The following is a 17978-nucleotide window of genomic DNA, read 5'->3' as shown; positions in this document are numbered from 1 at the left end:
AAATTTTTATTATTTTCCTAATAGGCAATTTATTTTACTGCTTTTAGAAGTTACTGGTTTTTTTTTTAAAGAACAAGTATTGTTTACAAGTAAATATACATTGGATATCATGTATAATATGTATGAATAATGAACTATTCATTAGTTCTTTACACATTATTAGATTTAGCTTATAGGTTCTAATAAAAGAGCTTAGCATACTTTAAAATTTTTGTTTTCAGAATTTTCTGTGTGTATTTAAATTTTTTAAACTTAATCATAAGAAAACCAAGTAACCACTGAACTTTGAGAACACAATTGAAATGCTAACTTAGTGTTATTTGAGCTAGTGACCTAAAATTTATGCAGTGATATATGGATATTTTGTTTGCCAATTATTAGGATTTAGCCCAAACTTAAAAATTAATGGTGAGTCAGAACTTTTTTTCTGTAAAGAACATTTGACTACATAGTTCTATTTAGCAATTAAAAGACCTTTTTATTTAGATTTCATCTCTATTTAACTGACCTTGCAGTATTTCTTTCACCATTTGTGTCCATCTGTTTATGGTTTTTTAACAGTTCTTCCCCTTAAAAGATAGGCCCGTAGATGTAAACATGACCCTTACATTGTTTTCAGATATCAGCAGAGCAAGCAGTTCAGAAATGAGAGAAATAAAAGGAAGAGTTTAATTTTAGTTGGCAGACCTTAAATGACTGTAGAAATTCAGAGAAGTACAGCACTGATGAAAAGCTGATCCCATATTGTGGAGCTACTGTCTGACACGCTCCTATCTGCTTTCTGCTGGGTCTCACAAACTCCTGTCCCTTTCCAGGCTGGATTGATGTCACCTGGGATGCTGGTGGCTCAAACTCTTACCGTATGGGCGCAGAAGGAAAATTTGACCTCAAGCTTGCACCAGGGTACGACCCTGATACAGTGGCATCACCCAAACCTGTTTCATCCACTGTTTCAGGCACAACGCAATCATGGAGCAGCTTGGTGAAAAACAACTGTCCAGACAAGACATCTGCTGCTGCAGGCTCCTCAAGTAGAAAAGGAAGCAGCAGTTCTGTGTGTAGCGTGGCCAGTAGCAGCGACATCAGCTTGGGTTCGACCAAAACGGAACGGAGATCAGAAATTGTAATGGAACACAGTATAGTTTCAGGAGCTGATGTCCATGAACCAATTGTTGTTCTTTCATCTGCTGAAAACGTCCCTCAAACAGAAGTAGGGTCATCATCCAGTGCAAGCACCAGCACCTTAACTGCGGAAACGGGAAGTGAAAATGCTGAAAGAAAGTTAGGCCCTGATAGTTCTGTTCGCACTCCTGGGGAGTCTAGTGCAATATCCATGGGAATTGTTAGTGTTAGTTCTCCTGATGTTAGTTCAGTGTCTGAGTTAACTAATAAAGAAGCAGCTTCACAACGACCCCTTAGCTCTTCAGCAAGTAACAGACTGTCAGTAAGTTCTTTGTTGGCTGCTGGGGCCCCTATGAGCTCTAGTGCAAGTGTACCTAATCTGTCCTCAAGAGAAACATCTAGCTTGGAGAGTTTTGTAAGGAGAGTGGCAAACATAGCACGGACTAATGCCACGAACAACATGAATCTAAGCCGAAGCAGCAGTGATAACAACACTAATACTTTGGGGAGGAATGTGATGAGCACAGCAAGTAAGTGAGCTTTTCCTTATGGAACCCAATGGTTTTTCCACTCTGAGGGATTGCAAAGTAGGGTTTCTTGTTCAGTGGGTTCTGACTGCAGTCGTTAACTAGATCATTAACCGTGTTACATACAACCACGTCAAATTTAGCACTTTAGGAATATGGAGTTAAGTTCTATAGAATCGTGATCTCTTAAGAATTCAGATCAGGTATAATAAAGAACCTCGTAATCTGAAAGGATGAAACAATAACACACTTCTATTTTTCACTCTTCTATGATAAATTGTTAACTTCAGCTGCATGAGGAAATAGATGACTATTAAATTTTATCATAGTCAACTGAAATCAGAGCATCACACTGGTTTAACTTTTCCTTAGGTCCTAAATTGCTACTATCTTCTAAAAGTCCTTTAATTCTAATTTAAGCTAACTGGTCAAAGTAATTCCTTTGGAAAACATGACTGGGAATTAATTCATTGCCTGTTTCCCTTTCTAAAAAAACAAGGCTTAATTTCTTGGAAAATAACAGGGCTGTAAAAACAAGGACTTGTAGTTGGATTTCAGTTGGGTTCCCAAAGTTGTTGCTTTTCAGTCTTTTAATAATTAGTGTTTCATGATTTCATTCTTTTTTACTAAATATACAACCTAGTTTTTTCTAAGGTTTATGCAATCTCATCAGTCCTGATTTGCTTCATTTTTTATCTTTAGCTTCTCCTCTCATGGGTGCTCAGAGTTTCCCCAATTTGACGACTCCTGGTACCACATCAACAGTGACAATGTCAACATCCAGTGTGACTAGCAGCAGCAATGTAGCCACAGCAACAACAGTTTTATCAGTTGGTCAGTCCTTAAGTAATACTTTAACCACCAGTCTCACGTCAACCTCCAGTGAGAGTGACACAGGTCAGGAAGCAGAATATTCGTTATATGGTAAGTTATAGTTTAAAATATTTAGGTGTTTGTTTAGTGATGCTTTTACTATGTTTTCCTGCTGTTTTTTTTAAGTTTATTTTTTTATTTTGAGAGAGAGATAGAGTGTGGGAAGGGCCAAGAGGAAGGGAGAGAGAGAATCTCAAGCAGGCTTTACACTGTCAGCACACAGCCTGTTGTGGGGCTCGAACTCATGAACCATGAGATCATGACCTGAGCCAAAACCAAGAGTCAGACAACCAACTGAGCCACCCAGACGCCCCTCTGCTATGTTGTTTTAACTTTTGATTAGAAAGTAGTAATTCTCTCTTCTTAAAGATATGGCATCTTCATGTATGATGAAAAAACTCAGTGCTATAAGGGACTATTAAATTATCTGATTATAAGCAGGTATCTAGGAACTTCTGTGCTCTCCTTTTTTTTCTGGTCCACTAACGAAGTTTTATTGGGAGAATCATAATAACAAAGATAGTTGACACCTTTATCAGAGAAGAATAGAAGTGTAATAGATTAAAAGGCTTTGTTAAAGTGATATTCTTTGTACACTGTAAGAGGAAAAACACTCCCCCTGTGTGCCTCCTCTACTCTCAACACTTTCTGCTGCCACCACTAAGTACCAAATGTTTTCCCACATTGAGCAGTTTTCAGACACTATCTGGGGGGTCATACAGTTTAACTCAAGTTACTCACTTCTGGCACTATTAACTACCTGGAGATAGTGTCAGATCCCACAGGTAAAAGCCTCAGCCCCATAACATTATCTCCCTACCCTTTCAGACACTAATTGCAAGGCCAGGTTGTCATCTGTGCTAAAGACTGGCTATAAATTGGAGGCTCTTCTGGCCCTCTCCTCCTCTTCAATTAATTTGCTAGAGCAGCTCACGGGACTCAGGAAAATATTTTATTTATTACAGGATTACCCCTTTTCTTATAAAAAGGATATAACTCAGGATCAGCCAGATGGAAGAGATGCATAGGGTGAGGTCAGGAAGGTCCCACGCACAGGCACATTTGTACTCTTGGTGTTTAGGGACACTACCAGCCTGGAAGCTCTCTGAGCCCCCTATTTTGGGGTTTGTTTGTTTGTTTGTTTTTTGAGGCTTCATGACTTAAGCACAGTGATTAAATTATTGGCCATTGGTGACTGAACTTTATACCTGGCTCTTCTGGTTTTCCCATAAAGGGATCATCTTTCCAGACAGCTCCTTTCACTTAGTACGTTGTAAAATTATTTTCATATTGTTTGATGGATTTCTCCAGTGTTTGAAGTGGCTGCCATATATTCCACTGTTAGACTATGCAATTGTTATTTAATAAATTCTCCATTTTGGACCTTTAAATCACACCCTTTCATTACCATAAACATTGTTAAGAATCCGCATCTTGAACTGTATTTTTGTATATTTCCTTAAGATACATTTTTAAAAGAAGTAATTGCTGAATTGCCTTTCAAAAAGGTTGCACTTCTGTCATTATTGTTTTGGAATATCTTTTACCATACATACATACATACATTCTTGATGCCAGTGCCTGTTCTATTTAAAAATTAAATTTGAGGGGCGCCTGGGTGGCTCAGTCGGTTGGGCGTCCAACTTCGGCTCAGGTCATGATCTCGCAGTCCGTGAGTTCGAGCCCCGCGTTGGGCTCTGTGCTGACAGCTCGGAGCCTGGAGCCTGCTTCCAATTCTGTGTCTCCCTCTCCCTGGCCCTCCCCCACTCACGCTTTGTCTCACTCTCTCAGAAATAAATAAACATTTAAAAATAAATAAATAAATAAAAAATAAAAAATAAATAAAAATTAAATTTGGTAATTTCAAATAAAAGAACATTTATATGAAGATACAGTTTACTCTTTTATATAAATCTTTTTTTTTCCAAATTTTTATTTAAGTTCTAGTTAGTTAACATGGAGTGTGTAAATCTTATTTTCATGTGTGTTTGTTTTCCTCTGAATGTGTCCTCCCCTAATTCAAGCCAAGAATTGGATCTGATGTTCTCTGGTTTTAGGAAGATCATTACATTTCTCTGTATCTACCTTACCTATTAAATGTGTATATAGCAAAATTATGATGATGATTACACCAAAGTAATGTAAATTCATCGAATAAGCTATATTCTACTCTAGTTTTTCTCATGGCGCCCCTCTGCCCCTCCCTACTCATTGATTACATGTTAACTTCATTGAAACTTTAATTCTTGATTATGTGAAACTTAAAAATGTTGTGGGTATGCTGGTGGTAAAGAATATTAAAAAAGTATTAGGGCTCCCATTTGCCTTTTGAAAATTAATGTTACATGATTATAAATTCCTTTTTTTACAATCCTAAAACTAGAAGATTTATCTTAAGGGTGCTGCTGTCAAGGATCAGAGTAACATTTGCCTTAGAGAATAATTTTTATGTATGCAAACTTTTACTGTATTAGGTTTCGAGGAACATGATTCTGTGATATGGTCAAATCTATGAAATAAGGAGCTGTTTAAATAAGAAGATGAGTAAAAAAAAAAAAAAAAAGCCGTTGGCTTCAGTGAATTATAACATGTGAGAGATGGAATTTCAGTCAGATTATGTTCCTTTGAAAATAAACCAAAAGTGGAATTGATTTTGTGTGTGTACTACCACATCACATTTATGAGGACCACTCCTAAATTGCAGGATGGTACCTTACATGGGTTAAGGGTAATATATTTCATCAAATTTAAGATGGCAATAATTATAATTATTTTATGTCACTAAGGAGAAAATGTTGACAATTCAGCTGAGACTTGCCATTGCTTGTAAGACACATTCTGACTCCAGAATATGAAAATGTTAAAAAAAAATGTGCCTTAGAAACTAATTGCTTATAGTATTGGGCCTCATTCTTCTACTAGCCTTCTAATAAAAGGTATTGAATTTCAGTCCTGTGTAATTATTAGACTTAAAAAATATGTATTTGGTTCAGAGGTTTGCAGGTAGAAGATTCTACAAAGCAGTTATAAATTGTCTTCTGAATGTTCTTTTGGAATATAGAGTGTGTCTTTTTATCCATAGAAGTTTGTTTTTTCTTTTGTATCCAGTAAAAACTTCTGTTTTAGCCTCATTATTACTTTTTCTTTTCATTTCTTGTGAAGAACAGCTCATCAGCATCTTCATTATGTGGGACCATGTTTATCTGATACAGTCTTCATTGGGGGTTGGGGGGAATATAGATAATAGGAAAGATGGTACATATGTTACTCCATAGTAGATAGGTAGTGTCCTTAAGCAGTTATGAACATCCCAGGTCTCTCAGATTAACTTTATTCTGTCTTTTCCTTCCTACAGTCTTTTACAGTTCCTATTTATTGATTGATTATTATTTTTTAATGTTTATTTTTGAGAGAGACAGAGTGTGAGCGGGGAAGGGGCAGATAAAGAGGGAGACACACAACTTGAAGCAGGCTCCAGGCTCTGAGCTATCAGCACAGAGCCTGACATGGGGCTTGAACTCACAGATGGCGACATCATGACCTGAGCCAGAGTTGGACACTTAACCGACTGTACTGCCCAGGCACCCCAGTTCCTATTTATATATTCATTTGTTTGTTTTTTAAATGTCTCTCTCCCCTATAAGTTCCATGGGGGCTCGGACCAGGTCTGTTTTGTTCACAACTATGTATATCTGGTGCCTATCACGGTTCTTAGAACAGAGTAGGTACTCAATAGAGATATTTCTTGAGAGTGAATGACTCCAAAGTGTTCTCTTTGCACCATGTTGTGCTTCCTGTGACTTATAAAGAGAATGGTGATAGGATTCTTATTTTTAAACCTAGCTCGTACTGCTGACCTTTTTTTATATTATGATTTTGTAGACTTGGATTTAGTTTATGGTCAAACTTTATCCTGTTGTTTTCTGCCATGCTTGTGACCAGTATTACTCATTTTGTCTTCGTGGTGGTAGAAGGGTGGCATTGCTAAATGTGGTCTTTATACTTGTCTGTCTTGAATTTTACTTTTGTTTTGTAAAACCAATATGCAAAGTTACCTTATCATGCTTTGTTAATTGTGTTGACAGTAAGGTTGTTGGTTTTCTTTTCCAGATTTCCTGGATAGCTGCCGTGCCAGTACTCTATTAGCTGAGCTAGATGATGATGAAGACTTGCCTGAGCCAGATGAGGAAGATGATGAGAATGAAGATGACAATCAGGAGGACCAAGAATACGAGGAGGTTATGGTAGAGAGAGTGTCTCCCATTCTCTTAACTAATATAAGATGTTAATAATTGGAATGAAGAGAGGAAAAGCAAAGTCCTGGTTAAACTGTGAAGCAAGGAAATAATGGCATGAGTATGAAAAACGTGGTTAATTAAGAAAAGCACTTTTAATCTGAGCATTTCTCCCTTAAAAGAAAATATATCGGTTATACAGTAAAACCTTGGTTTACAAGCATAACTCCTTGCAGAAACATGCTTGTAATCCAAAGCACTTGCATATCAAAGCGAATTTCCCCATAAGAAATAATGGAAATTCAGATGATTTGTTCCACAACCCAGAAATATTCATATAAAAAATGATTACAATACTGTAATGTAATACAGAATAATAAAGAAAATATAAAATAAGAAGGAAGATAAATTAACCTGCACTTACCTTTGAAAACCTTCGTGGCTGGTGTGAGGGAGACAAGGGAGAGGAGGGTTATTATGCAGGATGACTTTCACTGTCACTAACGGAACTAACGGAATCACTGCTGTTGGCTCGATGGAATCTTTTTCTTTTTGTGCATCTTTAACGAGGAAACTATCCAATGACACATGCTTTTGCCTCCTTTTGAGGATTTCACAAAATGTAACATTGCATTGTTGTTAAACAGATTCATTGCTCACATTGCTATAGCCTTATTCGGGTGGTGCTTTTCTACACAATTTTGCAATTTCCCACATTTTACACATTTCCGTAATCTCATTGAGATGAGGGATTTCTCTGCCTTTCTCTCCTTCTCATCTGTAGACCAGATGCAGACGTAAACTTCTTATGAAATCTTGCAGTTTCGGCCACTCGCTTACCTCGTTTGTACTTCTTGATGATTTCCTTCTTAATTTTGACTGTAATCATCTCCTTACTACCTTTCTTTTCAACCTTTTTCTGCAGGGGGGCCATGGTATGCATTTGCATGGATGTTGACTACAGTATAGTATTAATAAACTCTTGTCATATACTCTATTTAATGTAACCGGCAATAAGGCAGCCGAGGAAAGGGTCTATATCTGCAGGCAGCCTGACCTAGAATGAAGCAAAGCATTCCTAAGCTTATGCTTGTATGGAAAAGCAAAGTACTGTCCATAGGTGCTTTGAAGTGACAACAAATACACTAGTGCCAGTTGTGGGTACCTTCCAACATTCTAAAAAATCACATTTCTGCCAAACACCGTGACCTGAGACCAAGCATCCGAGCATGGGAGATGATCATCTCCAGTCCACAGTGAGAGAGAAGAACCATTGACTCAGTTGTGATCATGTGACATTTGGCATCATGTACTACTCATATGGCAAGACATTGCTTGTTTAGCAAGTTATAATTTATTAGCAATGTTGTCTTGCAGAACACTGGCAGAACAAGTTACTTGCAATCCAAGGTTTTACAGTATTTGGAAAATACTACAATGTCACATGCTGATGTTTTGACTGATTTAAAAGTGTAAAGAACTGCACTAATCCTAAACAATATAATTTTCATGGTTCTTCCACAATAATTATATTTTAGTACGTAGTGTATTGCAGGCAGTATCTGTGTATTATTTTCATCAGTCCTTACATCTACGAGGTAGAGCATAGAAAAAAAAAAGCATGTCCTAATTAGGTAGGTTAAGTACAAAAATGGGAACCCAAACTTAGAAAGTTTGATCTAGACTCTTAATATCTAACCACTATGATTGTCTTCAAACTGAACTTTTGCCTGCAAATACCCTTTATTATAACTTGTATATTTTTTATTTCTCTTTATAAAATTTTAGTAGATTTTTAAAAATTTCATAAAGTTGGGTTTTAATGAGGTGAAAAACTCTCAAGAAATGCTTTTAGTATATATTACTTAAAAACAGATTACAGTAGCATATTTCTTGTGAAGGTTAGTATACAATGTAAGTTGAATATAAAGCATTCAATTTTCTGAAGATGGCTAATGAATATGAAGTGTTTTAAAGATAGTTTTGATAATAGGGGCTGATAGTTTGAAGTTAAGTCTGAATGGGGATATATATAGGTGTTAAATAATTAGACATGTCTGTTCACATTTTCTTATTTCAGATTCTGAGACGTCCATCCCTACAGCGTCGAGCTGGCTCCCGCTCTGATGTAACACACCATGCTGTCACCTCGCAGCTGCCACAAGTCCCTGCTGGAGCAGGGAGCCGACCTATTGGGGAGCAGGTAATATCTTAATGGTTATCTTCCCTTCAGTGTATTTTTCTTCCTTTCAGAGCAAGGCATCAACCAAAATGTCTAGAAAAATATATGGAGATTGGGGTGGGGGTTAAGAAGCTAGCTACCAGATAGAATTAGCAAAAAGAAATTTCCCTTACTGCTTGGGTTCTGTTTTCTAGATAGAGTCCATGGTTGCTCTGGCATAATGCATAAAGGAGTTTCTTGTTTGAAAACCCTTCATCTTGACCCTTGGGTAGAAGTGAACATATATTAAAATGATTAACTGTTTAATCTAAGATTTATAGTTTTCAGTAGTAGAGATAATATTAGTCTATTAGCTAAACATTTATTGATCATTAGTTAAGTCCTAGGCACTGTTTTCAATACTTTAAGTGTATTAACTAATTAAAACCTTTTAACAACTTTTTGAGGGTTCTTATTAGTCTTGATTTTCAGATGAAGTGATTGGTAAAGGTCAAATATAGAAGTTTTGGATCTAGGACTAAAACCCAAACATTCTGGCTACAGAGCTATCAAGTATACCTTTGATTATTCTAAAAGTTAATTTTAATTAAGTATTCAGAACATGAGGGGCTATGTGTGTCTCTCTAAGTACATACATAATTGTTACTTTTTACATCAGACATTTGCAACATCTATAATTCATTGAACTCTTTTTTTGTTGATAGTAATAGTGAAGGGGAGGAGAAAATGTTCCTTCAAAACTTGCATTAGGGAAATTTTCAAACATTCTAAAAGTAGAATAGTGCATGGAATCCCACTAACACATCATCTGATTCTAGTGGTTACTAGCACTTTATCAAACGTGTTTGATTTATCTGTCCCGTCATTATTTAAAGCAACTTCCTAGCATTATATTTTGTATGTAATTCAGTATGTAATAAAGTTTTCATTTTTTAAAAAGCAACTTATTTAAAAATAATAAGTTCACAGATTCACAGGAAATTGCAAAGATACTAGGGCAGTCTTGTGCCCTTTGCCCAATTTCTTCCAGTGGTTACATCGTACCTAATTAGAGTATAATATCAAAATCAGGAAATTGATATTGGTGCAATGTATGTATGTGGTTCTTTGTTATTTTATCATGTGTAGTTCTATGTAACCACCACTAAGGCAACTTACTTTTTGGTAAGTTTAAATCATTAAGAAATGTATGTGCCTATACATGTTTATATTAGCTCATTGTGTGTTTAAGAAATACAGCTAAATAAGGACGTGTAATGCCTATAGAGAAGTATTTATTATACACCTTATTTTAAAGATAGCACATTGGGGCACCTGGGTGGCTCAGTCGATTAAACATCTGGCTCTTTGATTTCAGCTCAGGTAATCTCAGGGTTCGTGAGTTTGAGCCCCATGTTGGCTCTGTGCTGGCAGCTGGAGCCTGCTTGGGATTCTCTCTCTCCCTCTCTGACTGCCCCTCCCCTGCTCACTTGCACACACACTCTCTCTCCCTAAATAAATAAATCAACTTAAAAAAAGAAATAGATAGCACATCACTTTTGTAATAATGAAAAGTTTTATCTTGTTTGTATGTGGAATTTTATTTTAATAGGAAGAAGAAGAGTATGAAACTAAAGGAGGACGTCGGAGAACATGGGATGATGATTATGTGCTTAAGCGGCAGTTTTCTGCTTTGGTTCCTGCTTTTGATCCTAGACCTGGTCGGACTAATGTCCAACAAACAACTGATCTAGAGATTCCGCCCCCAGGTACTGTGTATTTTAGTTTTTGTGATTTAAATTTAATAGATACCAAGGAAGGTAGTTATATCTAATCAGGAAAGTAAGTGGCTATTTATATGTGCAGGTTGATAAGTAAAAGTTTTCAGGAAAAAAACTGTATATCAGCCACAAGTCCTTAAAAATGAGATTATTTTTAAAGGAGCAAATAACAGTATATTTAAAGCACTGTGTTTTGTATTTGTGTAATTTTTAAAGGAAGACTCATTTAAAGGTGGATTGTTTGTATCCTGTATTCCACTAGATCTGAACTGCTATGAATTATTCCTGTTCAGATTTTATTTTGAAAAGTTGTATGGGGCGCTTCAGTTGATTAAGCATCTGACTTTAGCTCAGGTCATGATCTTGTGGTTTGGGCTTTGTTTGCACTGACCCTTTGGAGCTTGCTTGGGATTCTCTCTCTCCCTTTGTCTCTGCTCCTCCTCTGCTCTATTTCTCTTTAAAGCAAAAAAGAAAAAGAAAAAGAAATGTTGTATAGTGGTTTCATTTATGGTTTCTGGAGTTATTCATCCTGGTAACTCTCTCTCTTACAAGTCGATTTTGGTTGTGGTAGGCATACTTATGATCCCCCAAAGGCATGTAGGTCCTAACCTCCAGAATATATGAATAGGTAATGTTAACCTGACAAAAGTAACTTTGCAGATGAGATAGGAGAATTATCCTGGATTATCTGGGTAGGTCCAGTGTAATGACTAGAGTCCACATAAGAGGAATACAGGAAGGTCTGAGACAGAGAAAGAGATTAGACAACAGGAAGCTGAGATGAGAGTGATGAGGGGCCATGAACTATGGAATATGGGCAGCCTCTAGATGCTAGGAAAGGGAAAGAAACAGATTCTTTCTTGGAGCTTCCAAAAAGGAACAAAGCCTTGCCAACCCATTTTAGATTTCTGACTTCTAGAACTAGTTGTTTCAAACCACCTGGTTGATGGTAATTTGTCACAACAACAATAGGAAGCTAATATACTGAGCATATCATCAGTGTAAGCCTGAATTTTCTCACCTCTTACGTGTAGAAAATAATAGTTTCTGTTTGACAAGGTAGCTAAAAGATTAAATGAGGCAAAACATATAAGGTTATTAGCATGACAGTTGGTGTGTGCTTCAATAAACGTCAGTATTGTACTCAGTATATTATCCTTAAGGAAGACTTAAATGTTGATTAAGTATAGAATGTATTCTTTACATGATAGAATGATACCTGTGTTAAATATGGAAGTAAGTATGCTTCGTAGTATAATGCTTTATGGTGAGGATGTGTATAGACTGAATCAAGATATTCCAAGATCCCTTCAAAAAAGAAAAACCTATGCTAGGGAATATAAATTCCTACAGTATAAATTTCTACAAATTTTCTGTAGAGCTCTTTGGCAATATATTTCATATTGTTACTACTAAAAGTCTATACCAAAGAAATACTGGTTCTGTACCCAGATTTATATATACTTATGACTATAGAAGTATTATTTATATTGTCAGAAAATTAGAAATGACCTTTATTATGTATAATAACAGGGATATGGTTCAGTTAAGGTATAATGGTATGAATGCCATGCAGTGAATAAAGTAATACTTTAAAAGACTCTATCATGATATGAGGAAAAAATTCCTGAACTAATAAAAAAAGATTGCACCACCAAATACACTATGAACCTGTATGTGGGTGTGGGTGTGGGTGTTTACCTCACAATCCACTCATTGAACATGAGCAGGTCATTGACCAGAGTATGTGGTTTTCTCAGTAGGTGGTTTTTTTCTCGATGTAGAATTATGAATAATTTTAGTTTTCTCATTTATAAGAATAAAATGTTTCTGAAATCATACAGTTAGCATGTGTTTTTTTTTAATTTAAATGAAATTTATTTTTAATATTATTTTTTTTAATTTACATCCAAATTAGTTAGCATATAGTGCAACAATAATTTCAGGAATATATTCCTTAATGCCCCTTACACATTTAGCCCATACCCCCTCCCACAACCCCTCCAGCAACCCTCTGTTTTTTCTCCATATTTAAGAGTCTCTTATGTTTTGTTCCCCTTCTTGTTTTTATATTATTTTTGCTTCCCTTCCCTTATGTTCATCTGTTCTGTGTCTTAAAGTCCTCATACGAGTGAAGTCATAGGATATTTTTCTTTCTCTGACTAATTTCACTTAGCATAATACCCTCTAGTTCCATCCATGTAATTGCAAATGACAAGATTTCATACTTTCTTTTTGATTGCCGAGTAATACTCCATTGTATATATATACCACATCTTTATCCATTCATCCATCGATGACATTTGGGCTCTTTCCATACTTTGGCTGTTGTTGATAGTGGCATGTGTTTTCTTGTAATAATGAGAGATCCCTATCGTATGCATAAATGCAGCTTTAGTGCCATCTTTAAGTAACCTAGGTTGATTGTTTTCATTTCTAAAAAACGAAAATGTTGATGCCAGGAGAGTCCTAAGTAGTTGTTGTCTTTAGCTAATAAATGGCAGAAGAGTTTAGATACCATGGAGCTTTGTCTCCCAGTGCAGTGTTCTTTCTGGACTGTTTGTTTTAGTGTAATTTTTTTGATGTCTTATTTTTAGGAACACCTCATTCAGAGCTCTTAGAAGAAGTTGAATGTACTCCATCACCTCGATTAGCCCTCACTTTGAAAGTAACAGGTCTTGGAACAACTCGTGAAGTTGAATTACCACTCACTAATTTCAGATCAACTATTTTTTACTATGTACAAAAATTGCTTCAGTTGTCCTGTAATGGCAATGTGAAATCAGATAAACTTAGGCGTATTTGGGAGCCAACATACACGTAAGAGATTTTCACGTAATGTTTTAAGTAAATATTTTCATGGTACATGAGCCAAGAAGCATTGTAGTTCTGTATTTTTTCCTGTAGAAACAAAATGGTTCTTGTTCTCTTGGTTTACAGCAGCAGACAAGAGTGTTTCTGACACATGATGTAAAATGGTTTAAGGTTTCAACTGGTTTAATTAGAAATAAACTAGACTAATATTTTATGTAATAATTGTTGAACTCTTTGGGATTGTGTATGAAGTACTAAATATTTTCTATTATTTGTTTTGGGGTTTGCAAGTTTAAATCTACCTCTCTTTGTTCATTCATTCGTTGAACAAGTAATGAATAATGAACTTGGGCACATTTAATATTTTGGTGCCTCATTTTATTAATCTGTAAAATGAGAGTAGCTGTGAGGAATCAATGAATTAATATACATAAAGTGTTTTCAATATTGTCTGGGTGCTCAGTATTCCCTATAATAATTATTTATATAATAATATAGTTTAATATAATTTAATAATACTTAACAATCATCCTTATGTAAACCTATTTTTCTGATGTTTTGTTAACATCATTGATAATTTTATATAATGTCTAATAAAGTGATGTAGATCCTTTTGAGAGAGTACACAAGGCTGTCAGGGTATTTCCCCCACCCTGTTCAATTTTTACTAAAGTTTCAAATTTGATCTTCACTGCCTGTGTGAATATAAGTGCTCCTGGTCCATGTTATTCCTATCCTATTTTTCTATCTTGACCCAGAAGCAAACCATTTCTCATCTCTTTTTATTTTTACAACAGTATATGAAAGTTATAACATGACATAATGTATTACTTCATACCTTTAAAAGTTCTAGGTTTGATGTATGCGTTCTTTGCAATTCTGCTAAATTTGTAAATAGTAGCTGTTTTTCAGAAACATGATTTTGCTACTTTCCCCCATGTTTGACACATTTATTTTCATAAATTCTCCCTGAGTTTAATGTTTAAACATACGGCTAATGAATGACATCATTCATATATCTTTTAAAGAATTGAAGCCTTATTGGAAATAACCACAAATCATTTGACTTATGAATTAATGTGAAAACTATCTTCATGTTTAGAATCATGTACAGAGAAATGAAGGATTCTGACAAAGAGAAGGAAAATGGAAAAATGGTAAGTTATATTAAATGGGTCTTCTTGGCTACTTAGTGAAAAAAAGGAAAAATAAAGAAAAACTGATACTTTTAATTGAACGTTTGAGGGGAAAAAATTACTAACATGGAATTCTTTAGATGAGGTTAAATGCATGATTTTAAAGCTACCTTATGTAATGCATGTGAAATAGCATAGACTTTTAATCAGGAAAGGCCAACATTTGGTTTTTCCTATTGTAGGGTTGTTGGTCTATAGAGCATGTGGAACAGTACCTTGGCACTGATGAATTACCAAAGAATGACTTGATAACCTACCTGCAGAAGAATGCAGACGCCGCTTTCCTGCGCCACTGGAAATTAACTGGCACTAATAAAAGTATTAGGAAAAACAGAAATTGTTCTCAGCTCATAGCTGCATATAAGGTATATATTGGCTTCAAAACACAATTGGGAATGGCTTTGTGCTTTGTTTGCAGCTTTTTAAGATTCTTAAGAAAAAGGTTCATTGGGACATGTTTGAAAAAATGAGGTTGAATTAATGTTGTTAATATGCCAAGTACTAAAATTTCAAATATGATTTGTGATATTGGATCTAAGTACATGGTTTTAACTATAGCTTACAGTGGTTATAGTTTATTCAGGAGCTCTAATGGTTTAGAACACATTGATTTTCAATTTGGGTAATAGTGTTTTTATTTAAAAAGAAGGCAATTCTTTGAAAAATTTCAGCATTTTTAAATACTAATAGTATGATATATTGCTTTTCTTGAAAATGTGATTAATGGCTAGTTTGCTAATTTTTTCTATAGGATTTTTGTGAGCATGGAACAAAGTCTGGATTAAACCAGGGGGCCATTTCTACCCTTCAGAGTAGTGATATTCTTAATTTGACGAAAGAACAACCTCAGGCCAAAGCCGGTAATGGTCAGAATTCTTGTGGAGTGGAAGATGTCCTTCAGCTGCTGCGTATTCTCTATATAGTTGCAAGTGACCCTTATTCAAGAATATCCCAAGAAGGTCCGTAAGAATCCTTGTTTCATTTCTATGGCATTTTAAAAAGGAAGTCAGTTTATATTTCTATTAATTTTATTACTTTTACAGAAGGTGATGAGCAGCCCCAGTTTACTTTTCCACCAGATGAATTCACTAGCAAAAAAATCACAACAAAAATTTTGCAGCAGATTGAGGTAATAAACTCAGTCGAACTCTTCAGTCTGTAACTTTTGGACTTTCAAGTACTCTCTCTTCTTCCTTTTCTACCTTCCACCATCTCTACTGTTTCTCTGATTCAGTGATTTAGACCATATGGTCCGCTGCATTAATTTCTTCGTTAATTACTTTTTAAGAACTCCTTTTTGTCTTTGTAAATAATTGGCTTAAGACATTGTTTTTTGTTAATTTACAGGAACCATTGGCATTGGCAAGTGGGGCTCTGCCAGACTGGTGTGAACAGTTAACCAGCAAGTGTCCTTTTCTAATACCATTTGAAACTAGACAGCTTTATTTCACATGTACAGCATTTGGTGCGTCAAGGTAGGAAATGTGTCCTTTAATATTTTTTTAATGTCAAATAAGCTCAAAATGTGCAAGTATACTTTATGTCAGGACTGATGGAAGGAATATATTATCTTGTTTTCTTATAAAGAGTTATCAATATTGAAACACGTTTTGGTTTCCAGTTGGATATGTACTCTCTTACAGTTGACCTTTGAACAATGTGGGGTTAGGGACGCCAACCCCTCTGCACTGTTGAAAATCATATTTAAAAAAGTATAACTTTTGACTTCTCCTATTGACCAGAAGTCTTACTGATGACAAACAGTTAACATGTATTTTAAGTTTTCTTTATTTGTCTGTTTATTTGGAGTGTGAGCGAGCAGAGAGAGAGAGAGATTGAGAGAGAGAATCCCAAGCAGGCTGTATGCTGTCAGCACAGAGCCCGATGCAGGGCTTGATCTCACAAACTGTGAGATCGTGACCTGACTCAAATCAGGAGTCACCTCAGGGTGCCTGAACCACCTGGGCACACCTACACTGTATTCTTAGGAACAAGTAAGCTAGGGAAAATAATATGTTTTGTTTCATTTTTTATTAAAAAATTTTTTTTAACATTTATTTTTGAGAGAGAGACAGAGCGTGAGTGGGGAAGGGGCAGAGAGAGAGGGAGAGACAGAATCTGAAGCAGGTTCCAAGCTCTGAGCTGTCAGCACAGAGCCCAATGCTGGGTTTCAAACTCAAGAACCATGATCTCATTCATGGAGTCTGACGCTTAACCGACTGAGCCACCAGGTCCCAAATCATAAGGAAGAAAAGTGTGTAGTCCTGTTATTTATTTATTTATTTAAAAAAAAAAAAAAAATTCCACGTATAAGTGGACCCATGCAGTTCAAGCCTATGTTACTCAAGGATCAGATGTATTGTGTTTTCCATCAGCATTTACAATACAGTTTACTAAGTAGCTTACATAAATTATCTCAGGAATACCAAATTAAATGCTTATGAATACCTTTGATAACATGGAAAGGTTCCTTCCTTCTGGCCATCATTTTTTTCTTACAGTCTTCAAACATACTACATAATTTTATACTTTTTTTTTTCTGTCTGCTTCCACTAGATGAAAGTTTGATGAGGGCAGGAATTTCTGGCAGTTTTTGTTCACTGATCTAGCTGCAGTTCCTAAAGCAGTATGTACAGCACATTGGAGGTATTCAGTAATATTTTTTGAATGATTGAGTACCCAGAATACTTTCGAAGTAGATGTAAGTAGAAAAGTTATAATTTAAAATGGAGCAGTATAATGATAGTTATACTATTTACAAATCATTTGTACATATGAGATCATAGCCCTGTTGTCACAAGTGGCATTGGTTATGGTTTCTGTTTTATAGATGAGGAAACTGATTCTCAGAGTTTATAGCTGATTGGCTTGAGATTAACAACAAATTGTAGCACACATGAGAGCAAATCTTTCATTTTCTTCCTTCTAGTTCAAGATTCTCCCACCCTCTAGGGTGGGTTAGCTCTGTATGTCCAAAAGAAAGTATTTTTTTATTTTTTAAAGATTTTACTTTAAGTAACCTCCACACCCAATATGGGGCTCGAACTTAACAACCCCAAGATCAAGAGTTGCACACTCTACCAACTGAGCTAGCCGGGTATCCCCAAAAGAAAATACTTTAAAATCAGTAGCATTTTTCAGTTTGTATCACAGTAATAAATAAAGTCAGCTTAACCATTTTATAGTTTCTCTGATAGTTAAGAAATCATTTGCTTGTATTTTTGTGTATTATAAGTTTGTCTATTTTTTTAATTGAAGTTGACACACCA

At 35.6% G+C, this 17978-nt stretch overlaps 1 protein-coding gene across 12 annotated transcripts in view; it reads left to right on the top strand.

Moving 5' to 3' along the window:
- The window catches only part of HECTD1 (HECT domain E3 ubiquitin protein ligase 1), a 91428-nt gene that overhangs the window by 62259 nt on the left and 11191 nt on the right, over window positions 1-17978 (top strand). For 2 of the 12 annotated variants that reach the window (XM_043554323.1, XM_043554324.1), the window contains exons 25-35: window positions 957-1652; window positions 2352-2573; window positions 6633-6760; window positions 8838-8960; window positions 10531-10687; window positions 13297-13519; window positions 14616-14670; window positions 14892-15074; window positions 15461-15668; window positions 15753-15838; window positions 16057-16184. In XM_043554323.1, the coding sequence (XP_043410258.1) occupies window positions 957-1652; window positions 2352-2573; window positions 6633-6760; window positions 8838-8960; window positions 10531-10687; window positions 13297-13519; window positions 14616-14670; window positions 14892-15074; window positions 15461-15668; window positions 15753-15838; window positions 16057-16184 (2209 nt within the window). Of the gene's footprint in view, window positions 1-815; window positions 1653-2351; window positions 2574-6632; window positions 6767-8837; window positions 8961-10530; window positions 10688-13296; window positions 13520-14615; window positions 14671-14891; window positions 15075-15460; window positions 15669-15752; window positions 15839-16056; window positions 16185-17978 lie in introns of all 12 variants that reach the window. The other 10 variants (XM_043554321.1, XM_043554322.1, XM_043554318.1 and 7 more) reach the window with 8 other exon arrangements.

The sequence above is a fragment of the Prionailurus bengalensis genome, chromosome B3 (assembly GCF_016509475.1).
Source record: "Prionailurus bengalensis isolate Pbe53 chromosome B3, Fcat_Pben_1.1_paternal_pri, whole genome shotgun sequence".
Classification (NCBI taxonomy): Eukaryota; Metazoa; Chordata; class Mammalia; order Carnivora; family Felidae; genus Prionailurus; species Prionailurus bengalensis.
Note: the sequence above shows the minus strand (reverse complement) of the source record. Positions and strands in the feature narration are given on the sequence as shown.